Raw genomic sequence first — 20280 nt, forward strand, 5'->3', positions numbered from 1 at the left:
AGCAGATATATGTATTTGTTATCCCAGTTTGTTTTCATGTGTATTTTATACATCAAGCCAGGATGTGTGGGGAAAGAAGGGGGAATGCCAGCAAGGATGTGTGGGGAAAGAAGGGCAAGATAGACTGCACGAGCAACCACTGAGCATTTCACGTAGCGCAGCTTCATCGTGTTGGTTATTTATTAACAATCATTGGACTGGACCATCTTGCATTTGATTAGATAAATGATATGTTGTTACTCGGAGCATTTTGTGAAGTCGTAATGATCTCTATTGACAATGCATCTATTAGTTCAGCACATTTTCAAGCCATAACGGGGATTTTTATGGACCTGAATTCAATGCAAAGGGCCCTAAACTTCAAACCTCAGTTCTCTACAAATCTGACATGAGAAAGAACAAAAGAAAATGAAATATTTTGCTCATTTTCTGATTATTTCCACAGCCCCTGAACGCCTGTGAATAAACTCTGCCACACCACCTGACACAAGAAGAATAGTCATACAGGAAGCTTAATATTTGCTGTAACCTCAGTTTCCTGGAGCTGGAGTGCTCCCTTAAATAATTTACAGGTCTAAAAGTGAGATAAGACTATCTCCAGTTCTGGTTTTGCTGTCTGTTCTGGGTTATTCTAAACCACTTTCTGCAAGGGTTATCCATCATTATAGACCCAGCTTTACCTTGATCCCACATAGGCATCTGAGAGACAGCAACTGGAAAGAATGCCAGAATTGGAGATAGTCTGCTGTCATTTTAATGACTGTAAATTATTTAAAGAAGAATACCACAGCCAGGCTTGTAGTAATTTAACAGTGTTTGCTAAAATGTCTCAAAGATCTTGAGTGGCAATCTCTAGTACACATATATGATGACAATAAGGTCAATGACTCTCATTTGAGAAGGAAAAAGCGCATAGGGCAGGAGAACAGTTGTTAACGTTTATGCCACAGGACTCTAAAAAGAAGGCCATGACTCTATTCAGGAACAAGTCCATCAGTTTTTGCTACATTTTAGTACCATTAATAAGATTAACAGTATTAAGCAATAAAACACCCAGTCTACCTAAGGCCCCAACTTTTACCCATTCCAATCAACGTAATAACTTCAGCTGACATCACCGATAACCAAAATCAGATTTGCTGGGGTCCAGGAGGCATAGAAGTTCCCAGAAGCTGCCAATACTGTTTTGCTACAGCTAGAAATGTAGCAAGAAGGGAAGAATTATGAGGACAGTAACGACTGCTGTGATAGATTTGGATATGAAACTGCCCTGGCAGCTGTGACCCTAGTCTGAGCTTAACAGTGGGGCAGTGGGAGCTTCCCTAACCCAGAGGGTAAGAAGGTAGAGAAGTACCACAAAGAGCACCAAGCTCACCCTTCTTGCCTCAGGAACTGAAATGGCTTGGACTGTGATCTTTTCAGCTGCATTCTCCAAAAGAAAATGCTAAAGACAGTGTAGTAACTGAAAAGACACTGGCAACGTCAAGAAATGCCGACACACTATTACAAACTCTTTCACCACAGATTACAGCATGCTCCTTCTCTGCCACAGAGGCATTATCTTATCTCTTAGGTAAATTCAGCCACAGAGAGGTCATATCCAAGGCCACATACAAAGCTGGGAATTAGAATCCATCAAATTGTATTATGGGAATGTAAGACAGTATTCATTGACCTCAATGGGAAGCCCAGCAGAAAACAAACTGAAGACCTACCATCATTGGTTTTGCACTTCCACACATGTGCTCGAGCCATTGTATATTGGCTCCAGGTCCCCAAATCATGCGAAATGGCAGGCTTCCTGCACTGCTGCTTCTGTTGTGTTCCTCATTGCAGGCCATTGTTCCACACTGTATCTTTTGTTTGGGCCTTGGCAGGCAGTAAGACAGAGAATGCTAATGAATGTCTTTGCTCCAAGCACAATATGAGAGGCATCTCATTTTCATTTTCTCTTCTGTGAGTCTTGAGTTTTGAACTTGAGCTAGGCAATGGAAACAAAATTCTATTTAAAATGATGGGCTCTCCTCTTTGTACAGATAGTTGAAAGATAAGCCACTTCTCAGACAAACCTGCATAGCCTTAAATGCTAGAGAGCAGTACAGGCATGCACTTCACTATTGCTGAATGGAAACTCTTGGATTTTTACTGGTAAAAATAGAAAAATCTTCCTCTGTAATTTAGACCTCAAGTACTGGCCATACTCAGAGATTTGATATAGGTGATTGTGCTGCTTCAAAATTGGTAGGAGAAGCTGGCGTCATCATAACAACACTGCTGGCTTCAGTTCATTTCACCTAAACTTAACTCAAGCATCACTGATGATCTCCTGAGTTTTGGAGAGGCTTTCAGTGGTGATTGACAGCACACAGCAGCCTCAGCAACTCTGCTTATCCCAAATCTGCAAAGTAAGAGTCTCTCTTTTTTTATATACATTTCATCTAGCATTGTTCAGAAGGCAGTTTATCCTACATAGATCATACTTGTCTGATGTAAGCTGAAAAAAATGGAAATTATAGTTTTCAAAAAATTCTCTGGAAATGTAACCAAGAGTTTTATGCCTAATTATATAATGCCCCCAAATGTCTGGCCCTCTGCTGGCTGAGATTTTCAGAAAGTGTGCAAAAAGTGATTTTGACTTTAAGCAGTCAGTGTGGAGCATCTGCAGCCACCACTGCCTCCCAGGAAGCTCCTGGCTGTTTGACAGTTTTGAGAATCATGAAGTTATTTAGCTACTAGTTAAATTAAGAGCAAGGGCCTAATTTTAGGTACTTGTATCTGAAAATGTGTGTGTACTCATTACCATAATTTCAAAATTCCTCACACTAGCAACAGACCAGAACTTCCCTGTTTCTAACTTAACACATCAGCTCATTTAACCTTGACCACCCCATTTTGCTTAATTTTCTCGATGAAGCTCTCCCTACCCACCCCTTTCCTCATTCTTAAATAAATTAACCATCTTGATGATTTATGTATAGATAATCTGTGTGTATGTGTGTAAACATACATTCACACATGTGTGTATCAAAATCAAAGCACTTAAAAAGCTTTACTGTAGTCTAATACATATTGTATGTCGCCAGTGGAAGTTTTCACTGTTCATAAAAAGGTGTGTGCGTGTGTGTGTGTATGTGAGAGAAAGAAAGAGTGAGAGAGACAGACGGAGAGAGGGAGAGAGAGTGCACCAGGAATTATCTATGCATAAAGAAATTAAAAGAGAATATTTTTCCAGAGCAATTGAAGCCCATCTCCTGAACAATGACGACAGCTCCTCATTTTCGACAACAATAGAGGGCACGTAGGAGTCAGCTCATTAGAATATCTGTGGCTCTTTTCTGTTCTCTCTGCATTAAGCCCCCATAATGTCAGTTGTCACTTATTAATGACAATTAACTAGTAATCAGCAGTGAGACTCTTCGAGGTGGTCCTTGCCTGACAGGTGAAGAAAGAGAACATTGCGTAGTGCCATGCAGTGACATGGAACCTTCAAAGGGAGCACGGCATTTCCATAAATTATTTCAGAAAGAAATTTTCTTTTAGACATTCTCTTTAAAGCATTAGGATCTTTAACCCTAAAAGGACTATACAGTTGCAGCTGTCCTTGTCCCTTCCCCCCGCTCCACCTTATCATTAGTATTGGATAAAATTGGAAGGCAGCCTGATCTGTCATGTAATCCAATTCCCATCTGAGGTTGGAATAGCTATCAACCCCCCCTGCTGAAACTATAAATACCTTCCCTTGATACTCAACCTTAAGTGCTCATTTAAAATGATGCCCAGATATCAATCGGGAAGTTGCCAGCTGAGAGCAGGTAGGTGGATGGCCAGGAGAGACTGCAACATATCTATTATAATGTCTTTAAAAATCAAATGACTGAGAAGCCTCAGCTTATGCCCATGGCTAGTCTATGAAACTGTGCCACCTTTTCCCCTGTTTCTGATTGCTTTTATACCCACTTGCTATGTCGTGTCTTAAATTAGATGGTAACTTCTACTCCTGTGTGCTTTTACAACAACCAGCATACTCAGGTCCCCGGACTTGATTGCTATTGCAATAAAAAATTGATGTAGTTATTGCTCTGAGAAAGATGCAAGTGGAAAAAAGAAACAACAACAATGAAACAACCATCAGATTTCCCCTACGCAAAGCCTTCCTCACTGTTCTTCTCCCTGTCTTCTGCAACACTAGGTAAACTGCACTCACCACCACACTTCACTGAGACTCTTTGCTCAGGCTTCCCTCCTTATCTTTATCTCACCCAGACCTTCCAGCTTCTGAACAGACAATCCTCACTCTCAAACTGTGAAGTCTTTCCATTAAATACTTCATCTGTCCACTATAAATCCTTGTTTCCTTCCTGAAACATTTTCAGCCTCCTCATTTCACGACTTTCGGAATAGGGCAAAGAGCCTCCCGAACATCACTCAGGCATGCTCGTATCTCAGCACAGAGCTCCTTTGAGCTTTACCTAGCTAGGTCCCTTCTGTTTGCTAACAGGCGAAGGCTTCCAGACTTTCTCTTTTCACTCCTCTCAGTCCTAGCTTTCAAAATCCTTGGCCTCTGCTCTTGTTAATAGCAATTATTCTCCTATCACTTATTTTCCTATCTTTTCTGTCTTCTCACAGTGGATCTCCAAGATCCAGTTCTTTTTCATACTGCTTTTCTCCCTTTGAGAGCAGTGGATCATTAGACTCTGTTCTTACTTGTTCCTCAGTCCTATTTCTTCTTTGCACTTTTCCAGATTCCCAGTTGTCAAAAAAATGACCCTTAAAAAAATGTGAAATACGGCACTCATCAACCTCCAAAAGTTGGGCAGAGGATCCCTATGCAATGTTAAGTCTAGACCTGCTGCCTTTTTCTAGAGCTAAGCTATTTAATTTTTCGAATTATCCCACCACAGAAAAGTAGCAATGAGAAACAGTAGAGACAGTTAATGCTAAACATCACAAAGTTTAGCAAGACAGCACTTTGGAGGCAGCTAAGAATACAACTCTCCCTTGAACATAAAGACACACATGACTGCAAAAAGAAATGTGCTATACAGTGCATCCTTGAACCACATTTTATCATCATGCTACACACTCTGATACTACTATATATAATTATTAACACAGTGTGCCCATTGCAAACATGCTGAGTGTGTTTGACCTTGGATTGCCAAGTAATACGAAACTTGGGGCAGTGTCTGAGGCTGCAGCGTTGTTTAGTTTCAGAATTTGCACATTAATAAGCTTAGAGCTTGTTTACAGGGAGATTTTTCCAGTTAAACCACTATAGTTATACTGGTACAGTAAAGCAGGTTCCCAGCCACAGCAGCCCTGGACAGTTCCTCTTATTACAGTGGCTTTTTGCAGTTTGGCTTAAATTGCTTCCAAAGTTGTTTAGTCTGAATTGAAAAAAAGTGCAGAATGAAAATGCCAGCGTGGTGACTTACACCAGTGAGAAAAATCATTACTGAATCTCACGCCCTACTGCAATGGGTGTAACTTTCTCCTCTAAACTATGATGAACAGAAATGACCTACTACACAACTTTTTCACCTGTATAAGCACTAAGCAATGAGATGCCAAGGGTCCTGAAGCCAAAAGGCAGCATTTTCAAGAGCCACTTTTTGTATTCCAAGGCATAGCTGGTTCAGCTGAACAGAAGAGGTTATCCAGAAACAATAAAATTTAGCACCCCTTCATCAAGATCAAATTCCCCTGCCGCCCCATTCCTTTCCCACCCAGTGCCCGTCATCCTCCTTGCAGAAAGACAGTGACTTGCAGAGCCACTTTGCCAGTTATCCTTGCTATGTTGGAGGCTGGGGTGGAGGGAGAGGATGTTCTTGACACTGAGCTTGTAACACTGCTTCCATGACAACAAATAAGATGTTACGTGTTGGAACCTTGCAGTGATAAACTAAGTCTGATCAGGACTTGAAGAAAAATGCTAGTTTTAACAGAACACTGCTACCTAGAAATTTTCAGGTTAAATCACAATTTTTTTGTACATCCAAAATACATTATGCAGTATTATAGGGTGGGGGAGGGGGGAAGTGCGCACAGCAGAAAACCCATTTTTTTTCTAGCTGGGTCTTAATTCCACGGTCTTCCGAATTTTACAGCAATGGTCTCCACTAGCTGCCGAATGATGGCAAATGGTGTGTGATCCAATCTGTCAGTCCAGATCAGAAGAAGACTATGTCCATTTCCAAGATACAGCAATGCATCCTGCCATTCAAAAGTACAAAAACTCATGATTTTAAATAATTCAACAGGACCACTATTTGATCCCAGCACTATGCAGTCTTGAATATCCAAGCTTCTCTGAAAAGGAATGTCAAAGGGTGAAGGGATTTTGAGCATGACGATACACAGTATGATATAATGAAATGGAATTGCCAGCTGGCAGGTTAATTCATTTTGCCAAACTGATTTAACACCCACTAGTCCACTAGTGGACTTATTTGAAACAAACTGCTCACACTTAGCTATCGGATCATCCGTCCCAGATTATATTGGACTGAACTCAACTGCATGCCTTGTGTTGATTATAAACTGTCTGAGCAGAAACGAACTGTGCCTGAGAGCATGCTCTAGGGGCTAGGCCTCTACCTGCTGGTCAAGAGATTTGAGCGCTATTCCTGACTATGATTTTTAGCAGGCTGCTCTCTGGGATTCCACCTTTATGTGTGTCATCTTTTGAGCAGGAACTACAGGTACCACTCAACAGTTCGTACACACTCTAAGGAGCAAGCTTTTGACAAGCTGTCAAGCGGGCTGAAAGAGACCACCTCCACCTCTGTGACCCTCAAGGTTGGCTCACATCTGCTCCTAAATTGCCCTATGGATGAGTCTCCCCATAGGTCTGATTGACCCTTAAGGTTTCATCATGAAGGCTATTCTGAGAGAATGAATCAGCTCCGGGCTCCTTCTACAAGAGCAGATGGGTTGCAGGCAACCACACTTTAGCCATCCCTACTAGAGTATCCATATGGCGTTAAGCTATAGACATCCTACATCTGACAAGTCTGGTCAGGAACCCATCAAGCTTTAACCTCCTTCTTCAGACAGTGCAGACACAACCATTGAGGACAGAAATGCAGAACACTATCACTATACAAAATTCGTTTAAAATTGGGTACTGAGGGTCATCCCATTAAGCCCTGAACAATTTAGAGAAATGCTTTTTTAAAAGAATAAATAATTTTAGCAGTTAATCCTCCCCAAAATTTTTGTTTCTCTAGAAATAAAAACCATAAAAGACCTGACAGCTGGGCCATGACTAATCAAATTTAAATATTGTATTTTTAACAGAGAAGGGAAAAATAGAGGTACCAACTACAATACTACAGCTTTGGACTAAAGCCTACTAGACACATTTTGACAATGCTAACTCTGGTTCAGCTGGTCACTAGTCAGGACTGAAGAGAAAAAAAAAAAGTCATCTTTATGATAGAATAACTAGAGTCCCTCATTTTCAGTGGGAAGGTCTAAAGCTTTTATAATTACCATCTATTCTAACATTGGTTGCCTGAAAGCAAAAAGGTACATTAGCCATGTATCAGTGTTTGCTCTTCTGATTTCTTGGTGCTAAACTATTCTAAAATTGGTTTTGCTACATTACTAGTCAGAAACAAAGCTAATGAAGATGCTGGATAAAGAAACATTTGTCACAAATGATGCTAACCTTAGATAATCTGTATCATTTAAATAGACTTGTAAAATATTCTCCTTTGTCACAACAATCCCAGTTTTGAGTACCGGTATTTTCATTGAGTTACAATATTACCTTTTACTTGAAAGCGCATCTTTCATCCCAGAAGGCCAACCGAATGTGTTCACTACAGCTACCTATAGGATGAAGGTGATTACACAATGGTGGAGAAAAACACTGCATAAAACAACACGAAACGCAGTGTGAAGGAACTAAATCATAACAGCAGAGAAAATGCAAATTTGGCAGAGTCAAATTATCAAAATTAGTATCTGACCAGTAAGTTGGGGTTAGCATTCTATTCTCATACATGGACAGAAAAAGACCCTGTTTTAAATTTCAGTGAACAGATGGTAAAACCCTGCTTCCTGCTACTTTCATGCTGGGAGAGTAACTCAAAACTGAATCAGCCAGGAGACATACATCTATGGAGCTGCTAGAACACTCCACATGGAAACTGGCCTCTCCTTAGACACCTCCTAACCAGGACCCCTGCCATATTATTTAAGAAAATCTAACGTGCTCAAATTTGAGATGGATTTCTAAATTGCAGGCAAAAATCTGATGCACTGTGCATTAATTAGTTTAATGCAAGATAATGCCTATATTTTTATGCATTTATATTTGATTGCAATTGCATTTTAGTGGCCACCATGATAAGGACAGATTATGTCTGCTGTCATTACTACAAGCATAACTATCCAGACAAAATCATAACAAAGTTATGTTGCAGAAGACGTTAGTGAATATCCAACCAAATGCAATTAAAAGAAAAAACCTCATTTCATTCAGGACTAATGTTATCCATACACAGATCTCTCAGATTTGCAATGGTTTGCATCAGCTTCAAAACAGCAATACAGAAAAGTACACAGAAGCAGAAATCAAACCTGTGAAATATACAAACCAGTACCTTCCCCTCAAAGAACAGATGCAAAGATGCAAGCAAATATGTAAACAGCAGCAATGTATTACTGAAAAAATTGGCTGAAAAGGTCTTTGGAAAAAAACTCAGGTACAACAGATTCTGAATATCTGATATTCTATATATCTGAATATATATGAATGCTTACAGAACATCCTACAGGTTTTGAGGATCTTTCTTGCACTTCTTTTCTTCAAGAGCAATCCTGAAAGGTTACACAGTCACGTCTGTATAGTAGCTTTAGTACCCACTATTAGAATAGCAACAACTTACCTTTGTTGAAACGTTATTGAAATAAAGAGGAAATTAACTTGCAAACCAATTTTTAAGGAAAAGAATAACATAGTTTTAACAAATTGTGCCCAATTTAAAATAAAAAAGGAACTTATTCCGAAACACAATATTCAAACAAAAGCTGCAAAAAAGAAAGATTAAAGATCATATTGTCTCTCTGCTGCATTTTGTTAAGCAAGTAAAACATTACGGTACTCAAATTCTCATCCACTTTGTATTTCAGTCTTAGAAAGTGTTATATCAGCACAGTCGCCCGATAAAACTGCAGCTTCATTCTAAACGGACTTTCTTCAGACATTGGCACAGATGATGAGTGATTGTCCAATTCTGAAGCTATCAGAACTGAACGGATTTAGCAATGTCATAAACACCTCTCGAGGGAGTCACCTGGTGTTGAGAACTCACTTTACATGCCATGTTTCAAAATGAGTTTTAATGGATTTACATTAGATTCAAACCCACTTTACAGCTATTATCTCTCCCTTTCAACCTTTTCACCCACTACTGCAATGCAATACAGCATATCCTATAATCACATGTTTGCAGCCCTGTGGTAAACAAAACAAAACTTCAAAGGGTTATTATTTAAAGACTCAGTATTACTGCCACAGGCCTAACTGTTACTCTTCCTTACCACCCCTTGGGCCTAAAGTGCATAATCATCCAGTAATTGAACTGAAATATCTCAGTGGCTAGTTCCCCTGAAGGACATAGGTATTTACCAACGGAAAAATTAAGGGGCATTTAAAAGCCTCCCAGCACTTTCCTGCTTACGTAAATACAGCTGACCTGGACCTGCTAGCCGCTTGCAGGAAACAGAAAAACGCATGGCTATCTCTGGGGCTGTAAATAAAGTAAAGATTAAAAATAGAATTGTGTTGTGTGTGAAAGCAAAGATACTATATTTTAAAGCACTTTCAGAAGAATTGAGAAGAAGGAGCAGAATATGTACATACAAGCATATATACCACAATAGTATCACTAATACTGTGTGAAAGCAAACCCCGCTAGGTCCTCATATTTAATAGCCCCTCCAAAAAGTGTAACGGAGAGCAGATCCCAGGCTTTCATACACTGTAACTGTCAAAGCACTCAGGAGATAGAGTACTGAAGGCTCTGACAGCTCTCTTTTACATTCTAAATGACATCTGCATTCAACAGAACAGAAATAAAGATTACAGGAAACACCTGATATGATAGCACTCAGCTTACCTCAAAATGTAATATTTAAAAAGTACAGAGAAACACAGGTCTGTCTTCTTGTACTGTAAGTAAAAACTGGTGTCAAAGCCTCAGAGGTCTTCACCACTGCCAGAAAAGCAAGTACCATAGTATTCAACAGACTACAGGGGCAGAAGCCACAGCATCTTACTGTGTAACTGTTGAAATGAAAAGGTGTTTTGCCTGAGGAAGAAGGGAGGAGGCGGTTTTTGAATGCACACAGAAAATGACTACAACTACAGTCATACCGCATAGGAAGATTAATTTAGCAAAAAAACTTTGCAGCCCCCATCTTAAACTTCAGTGATAAACAGAATGCCCACCACTAATTAATAAAGCCCCAAAGATTTTGTACCTTTCAGACTATGTGTCTACTGCAAACCTCTTTTAAGAGGTCATTAGTATTATGGTTTAGAATGAAATATGTCAGCATACAGACCACGAGAAATTATTTCAAAAAGATTTTGTTGGTTTCTTATATAAATGATACCTCTTATTGCTGAAATAACACCTCAAAGGCAAAATAATGACGACATGACAATGCATGTAAATCAAGAACTGCATGTGGGTTTATTTTACACTTGAGAAAACAGTGGATTTAATTGTGTGAACCAAAATGTACTGTACAATATTAATGATAAAACATCAAAATGTATAATTCATAGTGCATTGCTTGCTTTATTTTTATTTATTTATTTTTTGTCAGATAGTTCCTTTAAGTACATACATCTCGAAAGATGCAGGTGCCAGTAAAATTTCTCTATTTATATCGAGCTGCAGGAACTAAATTTTATTCAAAAAGTGTGGTTTTACATTATATACACAGAAATCGAATATAAAATGACAATATAAAAAGTTAAAAGAGAAAGCATACAGCCAGAAGGTACAAAGAAAGTTGAACAGTTTAAAATGGTACGATATGTAACATGTATTTTTTAAGCTGATGCTGGCAATTTACAAGGAACAGAATCCAACATTTGCCCCATTTTTTTGTTTTGTTTTCATTTACCAATGCAGCACACTATAGAAAGGTCAGCTTGTACCAAAGCTTAACATTTGTAAATAACTATAAACTGCAGTATTTTACAGGAAACAAAAAAGAAAGAAAAAAAGAAAAAAGAGCATTTTTACACTTGTTTTAAATAACAGCTTGCATACTTTTTTTTTTTTTGTCGCCAAAAAGTGGCAATTTTCAGCATCCAGAGGGTTTGGGCATAGTGGCAACTTGGTTTGCGTTTATTATTATTATTATTATTATTATTATCATCATCATCATCATTTAACTTATACAGTTGTGGCTTCCTAACCCCTTGAGCACTACACAGCTCTCCTTCTTCCAAGGACTGCATGCACAATTTCTTCACAAACCAGTTCTGCATTAAAAAGAAAAGCTCATTCATTTAAAAAAAATAAGTTTTGTTTCTGACACGGCTTTTATTTGAATGAAATGCCTTTAAGCCTTTTTTGTTTTGTTTTTCCTTGTTTACTTATTTAGTCATTGGGAAAGGCACAGAAATGCTATTACAGTTCTCAGAGGGTTAAAACTTGACACTATCAGGTTCTGTGACCTTTATTGTCATGGCAACTTTGTAATTTTAGGATGTCTCTTTATCATTGTTCTTTGTGTCTTTCTTTACGGCTAAATTAATGTCGCTCAATAGTGTCTTCCACTATATTCTACAAAAGATAGCTTAACATCAAGGACAGATGTTGAAAATAAAGGTCAGACTTTGACTCACGAAAAATAAAACAGAAACAAAAAAATAACCATGCACAGATCAGACAAAGAGCATATAAATATAACTACAAAATATGTGTAAGAAAAACCAAGGTCCAGATAGGCAGTTCAGCAACAAAAGTAAGACTGATTTCAGAGGCTCAGGTCAGGCCTAGTGCAGTACTATGAAGAAGTTTAGTGCAATGTTCCTGTGGTCACTTGCATACCTGGCTGCTTACCTGGACGCTATTGTTTTTCTAACTCAGTTACATAGATCAGATGGTCCTCTGGGGACTTGCCATGTGTTTTACTAAGGTGCAGTTTGACTGCATGTTTGCTTGCAAAAGTTCGGTTACAGAGCTTACACTGGAATGTGGAGCCTAAGTCCTCCTCAGCAATTCCAAGTGAGCCCAGAGTCTTGTTTGCAAGGACTTTTGAAACATTCTGCTGTTCTTGAATCTGATTTAGTGGCAACTTTGATAGATCCTTCAAACTAAACCCTAAGTGTGTCTCTAAGTGACTTATGTATGTAGAAGCAGTCCTGAACTGAGAGGCACAATCATTGCAAAAGAAAACAGGATGTCCTGTGTCCAAGTTCTTTAAAAACTTTGTTCCACCTGTCCTCCTTAACTGATACTTCACATTGGCCAGCCAGTGGCTAATTGTGGTCATGGAAAGACCAGTAAACTTAGAGATGTGTACCCGCTCTTGTGGACCTAGATCCGACATAATGTATTTGCCTTCTGGCGTCTCCCTCAAGCTGGAAGCAAACTGCGCTTGAAGGATCAGAAGATGTTGAGGATTCCAGTTTGACTGTCTGCCCTTCCTCTTGTGTACTGGTGACAGTTCATCCAGAGCTTCCTCAAAACTGCTCCCATCAGCATCAGACTTCTCTGACACGGTAGATGGAGTTGAAGACTTGGGTGTCAAACGCCCCGTGAGGTTCTTCACCATATCAGAAATATCCAGCAGGGCGCTCTCCCTTAGCGGAGAAGAGGCAGAGTCAGCCACACTGGAAACAAGAGGTTTGTTTTTGGACTTTGTTAAATCAATAGGTTGATCACTGTTCTCATAGTAATATCGGTCAATAGGATCCGCCTGCTTGACCGGAGTGGTTGGGTACATGGGTTTGTCCAACATACTGTTGCTGATTTTGTACAGCATGGCCAAAGGGTCCAGAGAGGGGCTTACTGGCTTAGAAATTTTGCCTAAGTGGGTATTCATAATGGACTGTAAAGCACTCAATGGATTAATGAAGGATGGCTCAGGCGAATGATCTGTGATGATTCCTAAATTGTTGCAGCCATTTGCAACTTTTGCTTTGAGTGGCTCTGTACCATTTGGTGTATGTGCTTCTGCTGGACTATCTTTTTTGACCTTCTGAACCTCTGTCTCAGAGCTCTTTTTCTGCTGCTGTTTGTTACTTATTTCCTCTGATTTGGGGAAGTCTTTGTTTTCTTTAGCAGCAGGTGACATAGGTTTGACTGGAGAACTCTTCTCTTTCTCCAGAGGCTTTTCTTCCTTCTTTACACTGATTTTACCTGTAACTTTCTCCACTAGTTCTTCCATAGCAGACACATTGCTCTTGTGAGGTGGAGGTGTGAGGCTGCCTGGGGAATGGATGAGTGCATTGTGTTCTGAAGACAGTGATTTTACACTGCTGGCATAAGAAGGCTGCATTTGAACACTCTGCACCGCAGCCTGAAGGGGTTTGACTGTTCCCGGGAGCTGGTAAGCTGCATGAATACTGGGATAACCTCCCCAGGAAGGTGCTCCATTCTGAGCTTTGCTGATAGCTGTTGTCACCGTGTTCTCAAGGGATTTCAATATATCTATTCCGCCTTTAGGACTATCATCTAAATCCTCCTCTCTGAGGTACTGATACAAAGTTGTTGGCTCAAATTTTTCTGCAGAGTCCTCGTTCTCTTCTTTAATCTTCTTCTCTGTATCACTGACCGCCGTCTTTTCCTTTTCTGGGTCTTTCTTCTCCTCCGAGTTTGTGGAGCCCACTGGAGAATCAGGTTGTTTTTTAATGTTGGAGGCTGGTAGTCTTGTGTGGGTGGTGGGTGGGAGAGGTATAGATTGTATCTTTTCTTCCACCACAGGGTCCAATACTAGTTGTTTGCCTTTTTTAGAAGCAGAATTGGTCACCTTCAAAAAATGACCAGTGACCATCATGTGAGCGGTAAGCTGCTGCAAAGTGTCATGGGAACTGCCACATTCCATGCATTTCAGTATTTGGGCTTTGCGTGCCTCAAACTGCCATGTGTAGCTAGCACCATTTTGATAGCCATAGCGGTTGTTTGGAGTCACATAGGGATTGGCAGTTTTCTGATCCTTTGCAGATTCACCCAGTGAAGCTTCTGCAGTGATCCCTGTTGGCTCAGGTGAACAAGGTGAAGCTAAGTCCTGAAGTGCGCGCTTTTTGGTAGAAGGGACCAATTTAGTGATGGCTGGTACTGGCTCCTTCAGAGGCACTTTCTGGTAATGCTTTGTTTTTATCATATGGACACTGAGGTCTTGCAAAGACTCAAACGAATGCCCACAGTACATGCACTTCAGCACTTTTTGGGCATCCTCTTTCCCTTCCATTTCCATAAGTGATCGTTTTCTAGGCTTTGACCACCGTTTGGTCTTATCAGCTTCTTTATCTCTGTTGTCATCACGGTAATGTCCAGTTTCATTCATGTGCACTGTTAGCTCCACCAGTGTGTCATAGGCTGCACTGCAGTCTTTGCATCGGAACTTACTAGCACCGGTGAACACAGACCCATAAAGTTTATTGTTTTGCCGGTAAAGCTGTACTGTGCTGAAAAGGCTAGGCTCTGGGAGAAGTCCATACGATGAAGTCTGCTGCAAAGTTTTAGCTAATGCAGCTTGGTGCCAGTCATAACCTGAGCCACCACTGTTACTGTTACTACTACTGTTACTAGAACTACTGGTAGTTGTACTGGTACTAGTGTTGGTACTGGTGGTACTAGTACTCTGGGCATTGGTACTGGTGTCAGTATTGGTGGTATTCTCATTCTGGCTGATTCCATTGTTGCTGGTGGTTGGATTGGATTTCTTTAAGTCCAAAGCTAAACTGGACCAGCAAGTCTCTGAAAGCAAATTTGCATACACAGCTTTTATTTGTGCCAAGCTGTCCTGTGGATAGGAAACATTGTCTGTGCACTGAGGATCCTCCTTCTCTTCTTTAGAGGAAGTGCTTTTGAAATGGGCCAGCTGATCGCTGTTTTCACTAAACGGCGAACCATAGCCTGCATCCTGATTAGTTGCAGTGCTGACTGGGGAGTTCTGGTAGCTTTGAGCCTCTTTGATCTCCGATTCTTCATTGCACAAATACTCATTCTCCTGGATGTCCAGAGACAGCCCATCATCTTCCACACTGTCTTCATCTATTTCTGCTGCTTTCAATTCCTCCTCAGGAACATATGCTAAAATACAGGAGGGATAAAAAAAATAAAAAAATAAAGAGACAAAGTTATTGAACCTGCCCATTTTACATTGTCGCTGTCTTTTGTACTAAAAGCAGTAGCCATAAAGCCAAATTTCAAAGATACCATCCAGAAACCAAACTCACCATCACTCACACACTCCAGACATACTCCATCCTGGCTACAATTTGATGTCAGGGCTGTCTAAGAAAATAAACTTTGACTTCTGCAGTAAAATATGTGCCAGGACCACAGCAGATACCATAGCGTTAAACCCAAAGTCAAACAAAGAATCTATAAACCAGTTTGCATCAGCTGAAAAAATGGGCTGGCACTGAGGTATATTTACTGCCTTATGTGCATGCAACGTGCACAGCTGACCTGCGCCCCACAGACCTATACTCTCACAACCACTGGCTGCACCAACTCCATCTCCTCAAGGTTGTCTTGTAGCAAAAGGGCCTGAGATATAGCCTCCAGGGCCATTTCCATGTCACTGACAGCAGACTCTAATGGAGCCATACTGGGCAAAAGCGTCAGGTCATTTGTTCCAAGGTCTTCTGGTGGCTTGTTGTACGGTCTATCTGAGAGTAGAACAGATTTTATTTCTATCAAGTGAAAAGGGAAGCGAGGCTATGATTATTTTCCTAAATGACTAGGACATATATTTTGCCTCCTGTTCCAATATGATGTGGGTGCCGCATTAACCATTTTGACAACAGCAGTCAGCCGCTAAAAGTAAATGTTACAGCAGAATTTTTAAAAGCAACAAACATAAAACTTGAGACCTCATCCCAGCTTGATTATTGGCTTACAGTAAATATCAAACTTTGCTATTGTATTGCCACCTGGTGAAACTATATAATCTCACCAAATTATGTGTTTATCTACATCAAACTATTTTTTAAACTAGCAAATGTGATATTCATGAACAGATGGCCATTACATCAAAACACATTTACTCCAAGGGCCCAATTCACAGAAGTGGCTTACATGTACCTAAGTGATAAATGTACACTTTCATTGCACAGTAGAAAACATACTCGTACACATTTACCTCCAGTTTTATAAAAGACACTTTAAAAAAATCACTATGATAATGGAATGTAGATCATCTGTAAGCAAGTCAAGGTAGAAAACAAATATGAACTGTGAACAGTTTTCAGAGATGAAAGAAAAAAAATTCCCAAGTCAGGCCAACTGTGCAGAAAGCCATGCTGAAAAGCCAGCTACATCCTTGCAGGGTACAATACTGAAAGGAAGCCAGAAAAAAGGGCACTTCTGCTCCTATGTGATATGAAGAAAATACGTATTATCACATTAACAAAGCTGAGGTTTTGTTGGATCGGCGGGGGGGGGGGAAATAAGTACAAACTGAGCTTCTTCTCATAAGCAGTTGCTGATGTATTCTGAAACTTCTTTTCTGAAAAATAGAACCTTCTCTCTTTGTAATACTGTACACTCTCTTAAACATCTTTAGAATTTTCTTAGAAAAATAACAGTATTATAGCCACTACTGCATTTTGTATTCACCTTTGTAATACAGTTCTAATGTAGTTCCTAACTACTTCAGTCTGATATCTTAAAATAAAATAGGAAAGTAGCTCTTCTAGTACTGAGCAATGCTGTACCTTACAGCATCTGTCCTGTAATCTTCTGAAAAAAATTGATGCTAATTTTGGCTTCAGTTATAAAAAATATTGTTAAGCAGGGCACAATTCCTTGTAGAGTCCCTCAGCCTCAGGTGTTTTCAAGTGTATTTAAAAGGACTTGTGAGAAGACCAAGCACAATAGAAGTCACTACAAAAAATCACCGAGAAGCCAAAGGCCAAGATGACACCAGAAAAAAAGCATCATAAAACCAGAAAATATATTCTTAAAAATGCTTTTAGTGTGTAAAATAAAGAATAAAATACAGAAACAGTAAAAGAACTAAGAAGTCAATCACCTTCATAGTGTTGCAATAATGCCACTGTTGTAATACTTTCCATGAATTTGAACACAATAGTGCTGGTACCTCTGTAATCCTAAATTCTGCATGTGCAAGCGGAATTCCCTACCACAGCTACAGTTTAAAATCTCTTAGCTCTCTCATTAAACACACCTGTTTTCAGCCATTTGTTACAGCAAAGAAAAGAATTTTTTAAGTTTCAGACAGATAAGTAACAGTTACAAAATACGGTTTCTGATTCAGAAATGACTTCTAAATAAAAAAAAACTCCGAAAACGCTCCTAAAATGGATAGAAATGGACAGTTACCATCTGGCATTTTTACTTTAAAAAAGGGTAGAAAAGATCAGCAGTTACCAAGCTGGACCTGAAAACTGAGGGGGCCCACAGTTTTAGCTTTCAGGAACAGCTATCCTTCTACTAACCTCAGTGGAGCTACACTCATTTTCATATCCCAATATTTTTAATAAACAGGTGCATAAAACTGTTTTAAGATGCAAAATGTTGCTATAGTTGATACACTGTTTTACAAGGATCCATGTGAATTATCTGCTAACAACATCAGTACTTTTTCTAAGTCACAAAGATGCGTATTTTTATAATTGCTACATATAAGCATCTAAATATCTGCTTAAAAGAAACTCAAGTTGAGCCACTGGCATATCTTTTTTCTCTTTCTTTACGATGGGCTGTTGTGTTAATCTCATACTTTTGCACTTTAGGCAGAGAGGTTTCTGTTCCATAAAAATAAAAGCAGCTAAACCACACAAGAAACATTAACATTGCATGGAAGGTCGGGGCTAAACTGTCAAAGCAAACAAATTGAATATTGGGGTGAAATCTCCAGCCTTCACTTACTCTTCCGGTCTTAGGTTTTCCTGAGACTACCACAAGACTGACTTCACTCTTTTACCAATATACAATGCAGTATAAGAGCTAAATGCATACAATCGGCCAGGACTCTGATTTTCTATGATCTCAGATTTTGAGCTAGATTCTGAGAAAAACTGAATTGACTTGATATACACACCCTCATGCCTGTACAGTTGTTATCTAAAATATTATAGGCACGAAGAAATAATGCCTGTTAACCAAAAAGGGAGTAATTTATGTGAAATGTTTAATATCTGTTACTACAGTCAAAGGGATTTTGATTAACTCTTCTAGTTACCATAGGATACACACAATACCTTTCCCTTGAATACTACTAATGTTTGTAAGACAAATAGTAACACAATCAACATATGGTATTTTGCAAGGTCAATGCAATTCTCTAACTGAAAACGGTTTCTCTTACAGATAATACAGAAGCATGGAAAAGGAAAAATGTTAACTCTTAAAAATATGTATGTTTTAACAAGATTATCTCCACAGAAATTTGACAGATAAGTAAGTAAGCTTCAGAATTTTCAGCACAGCATAAATGTTCTAATTACTTGCAGAGACAAGCAGTATTATTCTACATCAAATAAAAGAGAAAGATATTCAGATCATCTCCCTAAACTATAATAGGTAGATCAACAGACAGCCTTCATACAGTGTATCTTTCTGTGACCAAACACTCTCAGCAATCTTCTCCAGACATTCCTGCATCTGCAAAGACTCTGCTGGTTTACATGTGTCCTGAAAACACACAGAAATATCAAGAGCACATATAAGCAGTGATCCCTTGCAACACAAACTATACCTAAAGCAGAAGAAATTACAGAACATAACGTCAGCCCTTCTTTTTCTTCTCACACGTACGTGCACAGACTCAGGCAAACACACACTGGAAAAAGGCAAAAAGCTTCAAATTACAGATACAGCTAAAAATTAGGGGAGCAGTTTGTATTTCTTTTATTCTTTTTAAATCTTGCTAATATTTTTTGCCCGTAAAATGTGCCTTCTGGATGTCAGTGTTTCCCCATAGATATACTGTCATCTTTGAACAGTGTTAAAAGCTGTGCATTCTAATGTAAGTGGACATGAGGCGCTATATATTGTACATGCGAGTAGTACTGCACATTGTGTTTGCTTCCGTAAGAACATTTACACTATAAATATACATCCATTGTTTAAAAAAAAAAACAAACAGAGATTCAAAGGGTAAGTAAGCATGTGGTTAAAAATACAAATATTCTCACATAAGATCTTTTCTTAACCTCAGATTGGCGCTTCGGAAGAAATGTGCCTCTACAGATGTATTCTTTTCCATTAAAAAAGTGATGCAGCATGGAATATATTATTTTAAAAAGGACAAAAAGTAATGATTATATTGTTTTTAATAGTCTGCAAAATTAAACGTAGCAAACCATTTCAAGGCTTGATTTTAAATCCCCCAAATAAATAACTTTATTTGCAAAAAACATTTAAGTATTGAAGAAAACAATCCAGTAAAGCAATTAAATGCTGAAATTAGTGAGACTAAAATACATATTTAACAGGTTCAACAAATACGGAGAGGTTTCAACCTAAAATTCTCTGCTAAATGAGGGCCTACTCTAGGACTAAACAATAGTGGTACCCTGTGAACATTCAGCATTCTTCTTTCTACAACAGATGCACTTCCACAGCTTCTGCTATTTACCCAGCCAACAGGCGACAGCAGCTGCAGAAGTTTTCACAACCCACACTGTCACTTAACGCAAATTGCACTCTAGGCTGGCGATGACTTCCACTACATACAAGAACATGTTTCACACCTTGGGCAAAAAAGTACAGATAGAAAAGACAATATATAGCCACATATCTCTCCCATCACAAAAAAAAAAAAAAAGAAAAAAAAAGGGAGAGGGAGAGGGAAATATATTTACATATATGTTTCCAGAATACACTGCCATGAGAGTTTTATGAAAAAGAATCCAAAATCTCACATTGTGAGAGGCTAACATGCCTGCTGGAGGACTTGAGAATTTTCTATATTAGTATATACAAATGTTCATAAAAAATTACGGAACAGATGCTACAAATCTGTGTGTGTGTGTGTGTGTGTGCGTGTGCGTGCACGCGCACGCACGTGTATTACAGTGTCACTACAGCAGAAAAATACATTTTA

At 39.2% G+C, this 20280-nt stretch overlaps 1 protein-coding gene across 4 annotated transcripts in view; it reads right to left on the reverse strand.

The window, feature by feature from the left end:
• Positions 1 to 10686: 10686 nt before the first annotated feature.
• The window catches only part of TSHZ1 (teashirt zinc finger homeobox 1), a 56481-nt gene continuing 46887 nt past the window's right edge, over positions 10687 to 20280 (reverse strand). For all 4 annotated transcript variants that reach the window (XM_068932034.1, XM_068932033.1, XM_068932035.1 and 1 more), the window contains one exon: positions 10687 to 15293. In XM_068932034.1, coding sequence (XP_068788135.1) covers positions 12103 to 15293 — 3191 coding nt within the window. In that variant the 3' untranslated portion in view covers positions 10687 to 12102. The remainder of the gene's footprint in view (positions 15294 to 20280) is intronic.

Source organism: Struthio camelus, chromosome 2, assembly GCF_040807025.1.
Source record: "Struthio camelus isolate bStrCam1 chromosome 2, bStrCam1.hap1, whole genome shotgun sequence".
NCBI lineage: Eukaryota > Metazoa > Chordata > Aves > Struthioniformes > Struthionidae > Struthio > Struthio camelus.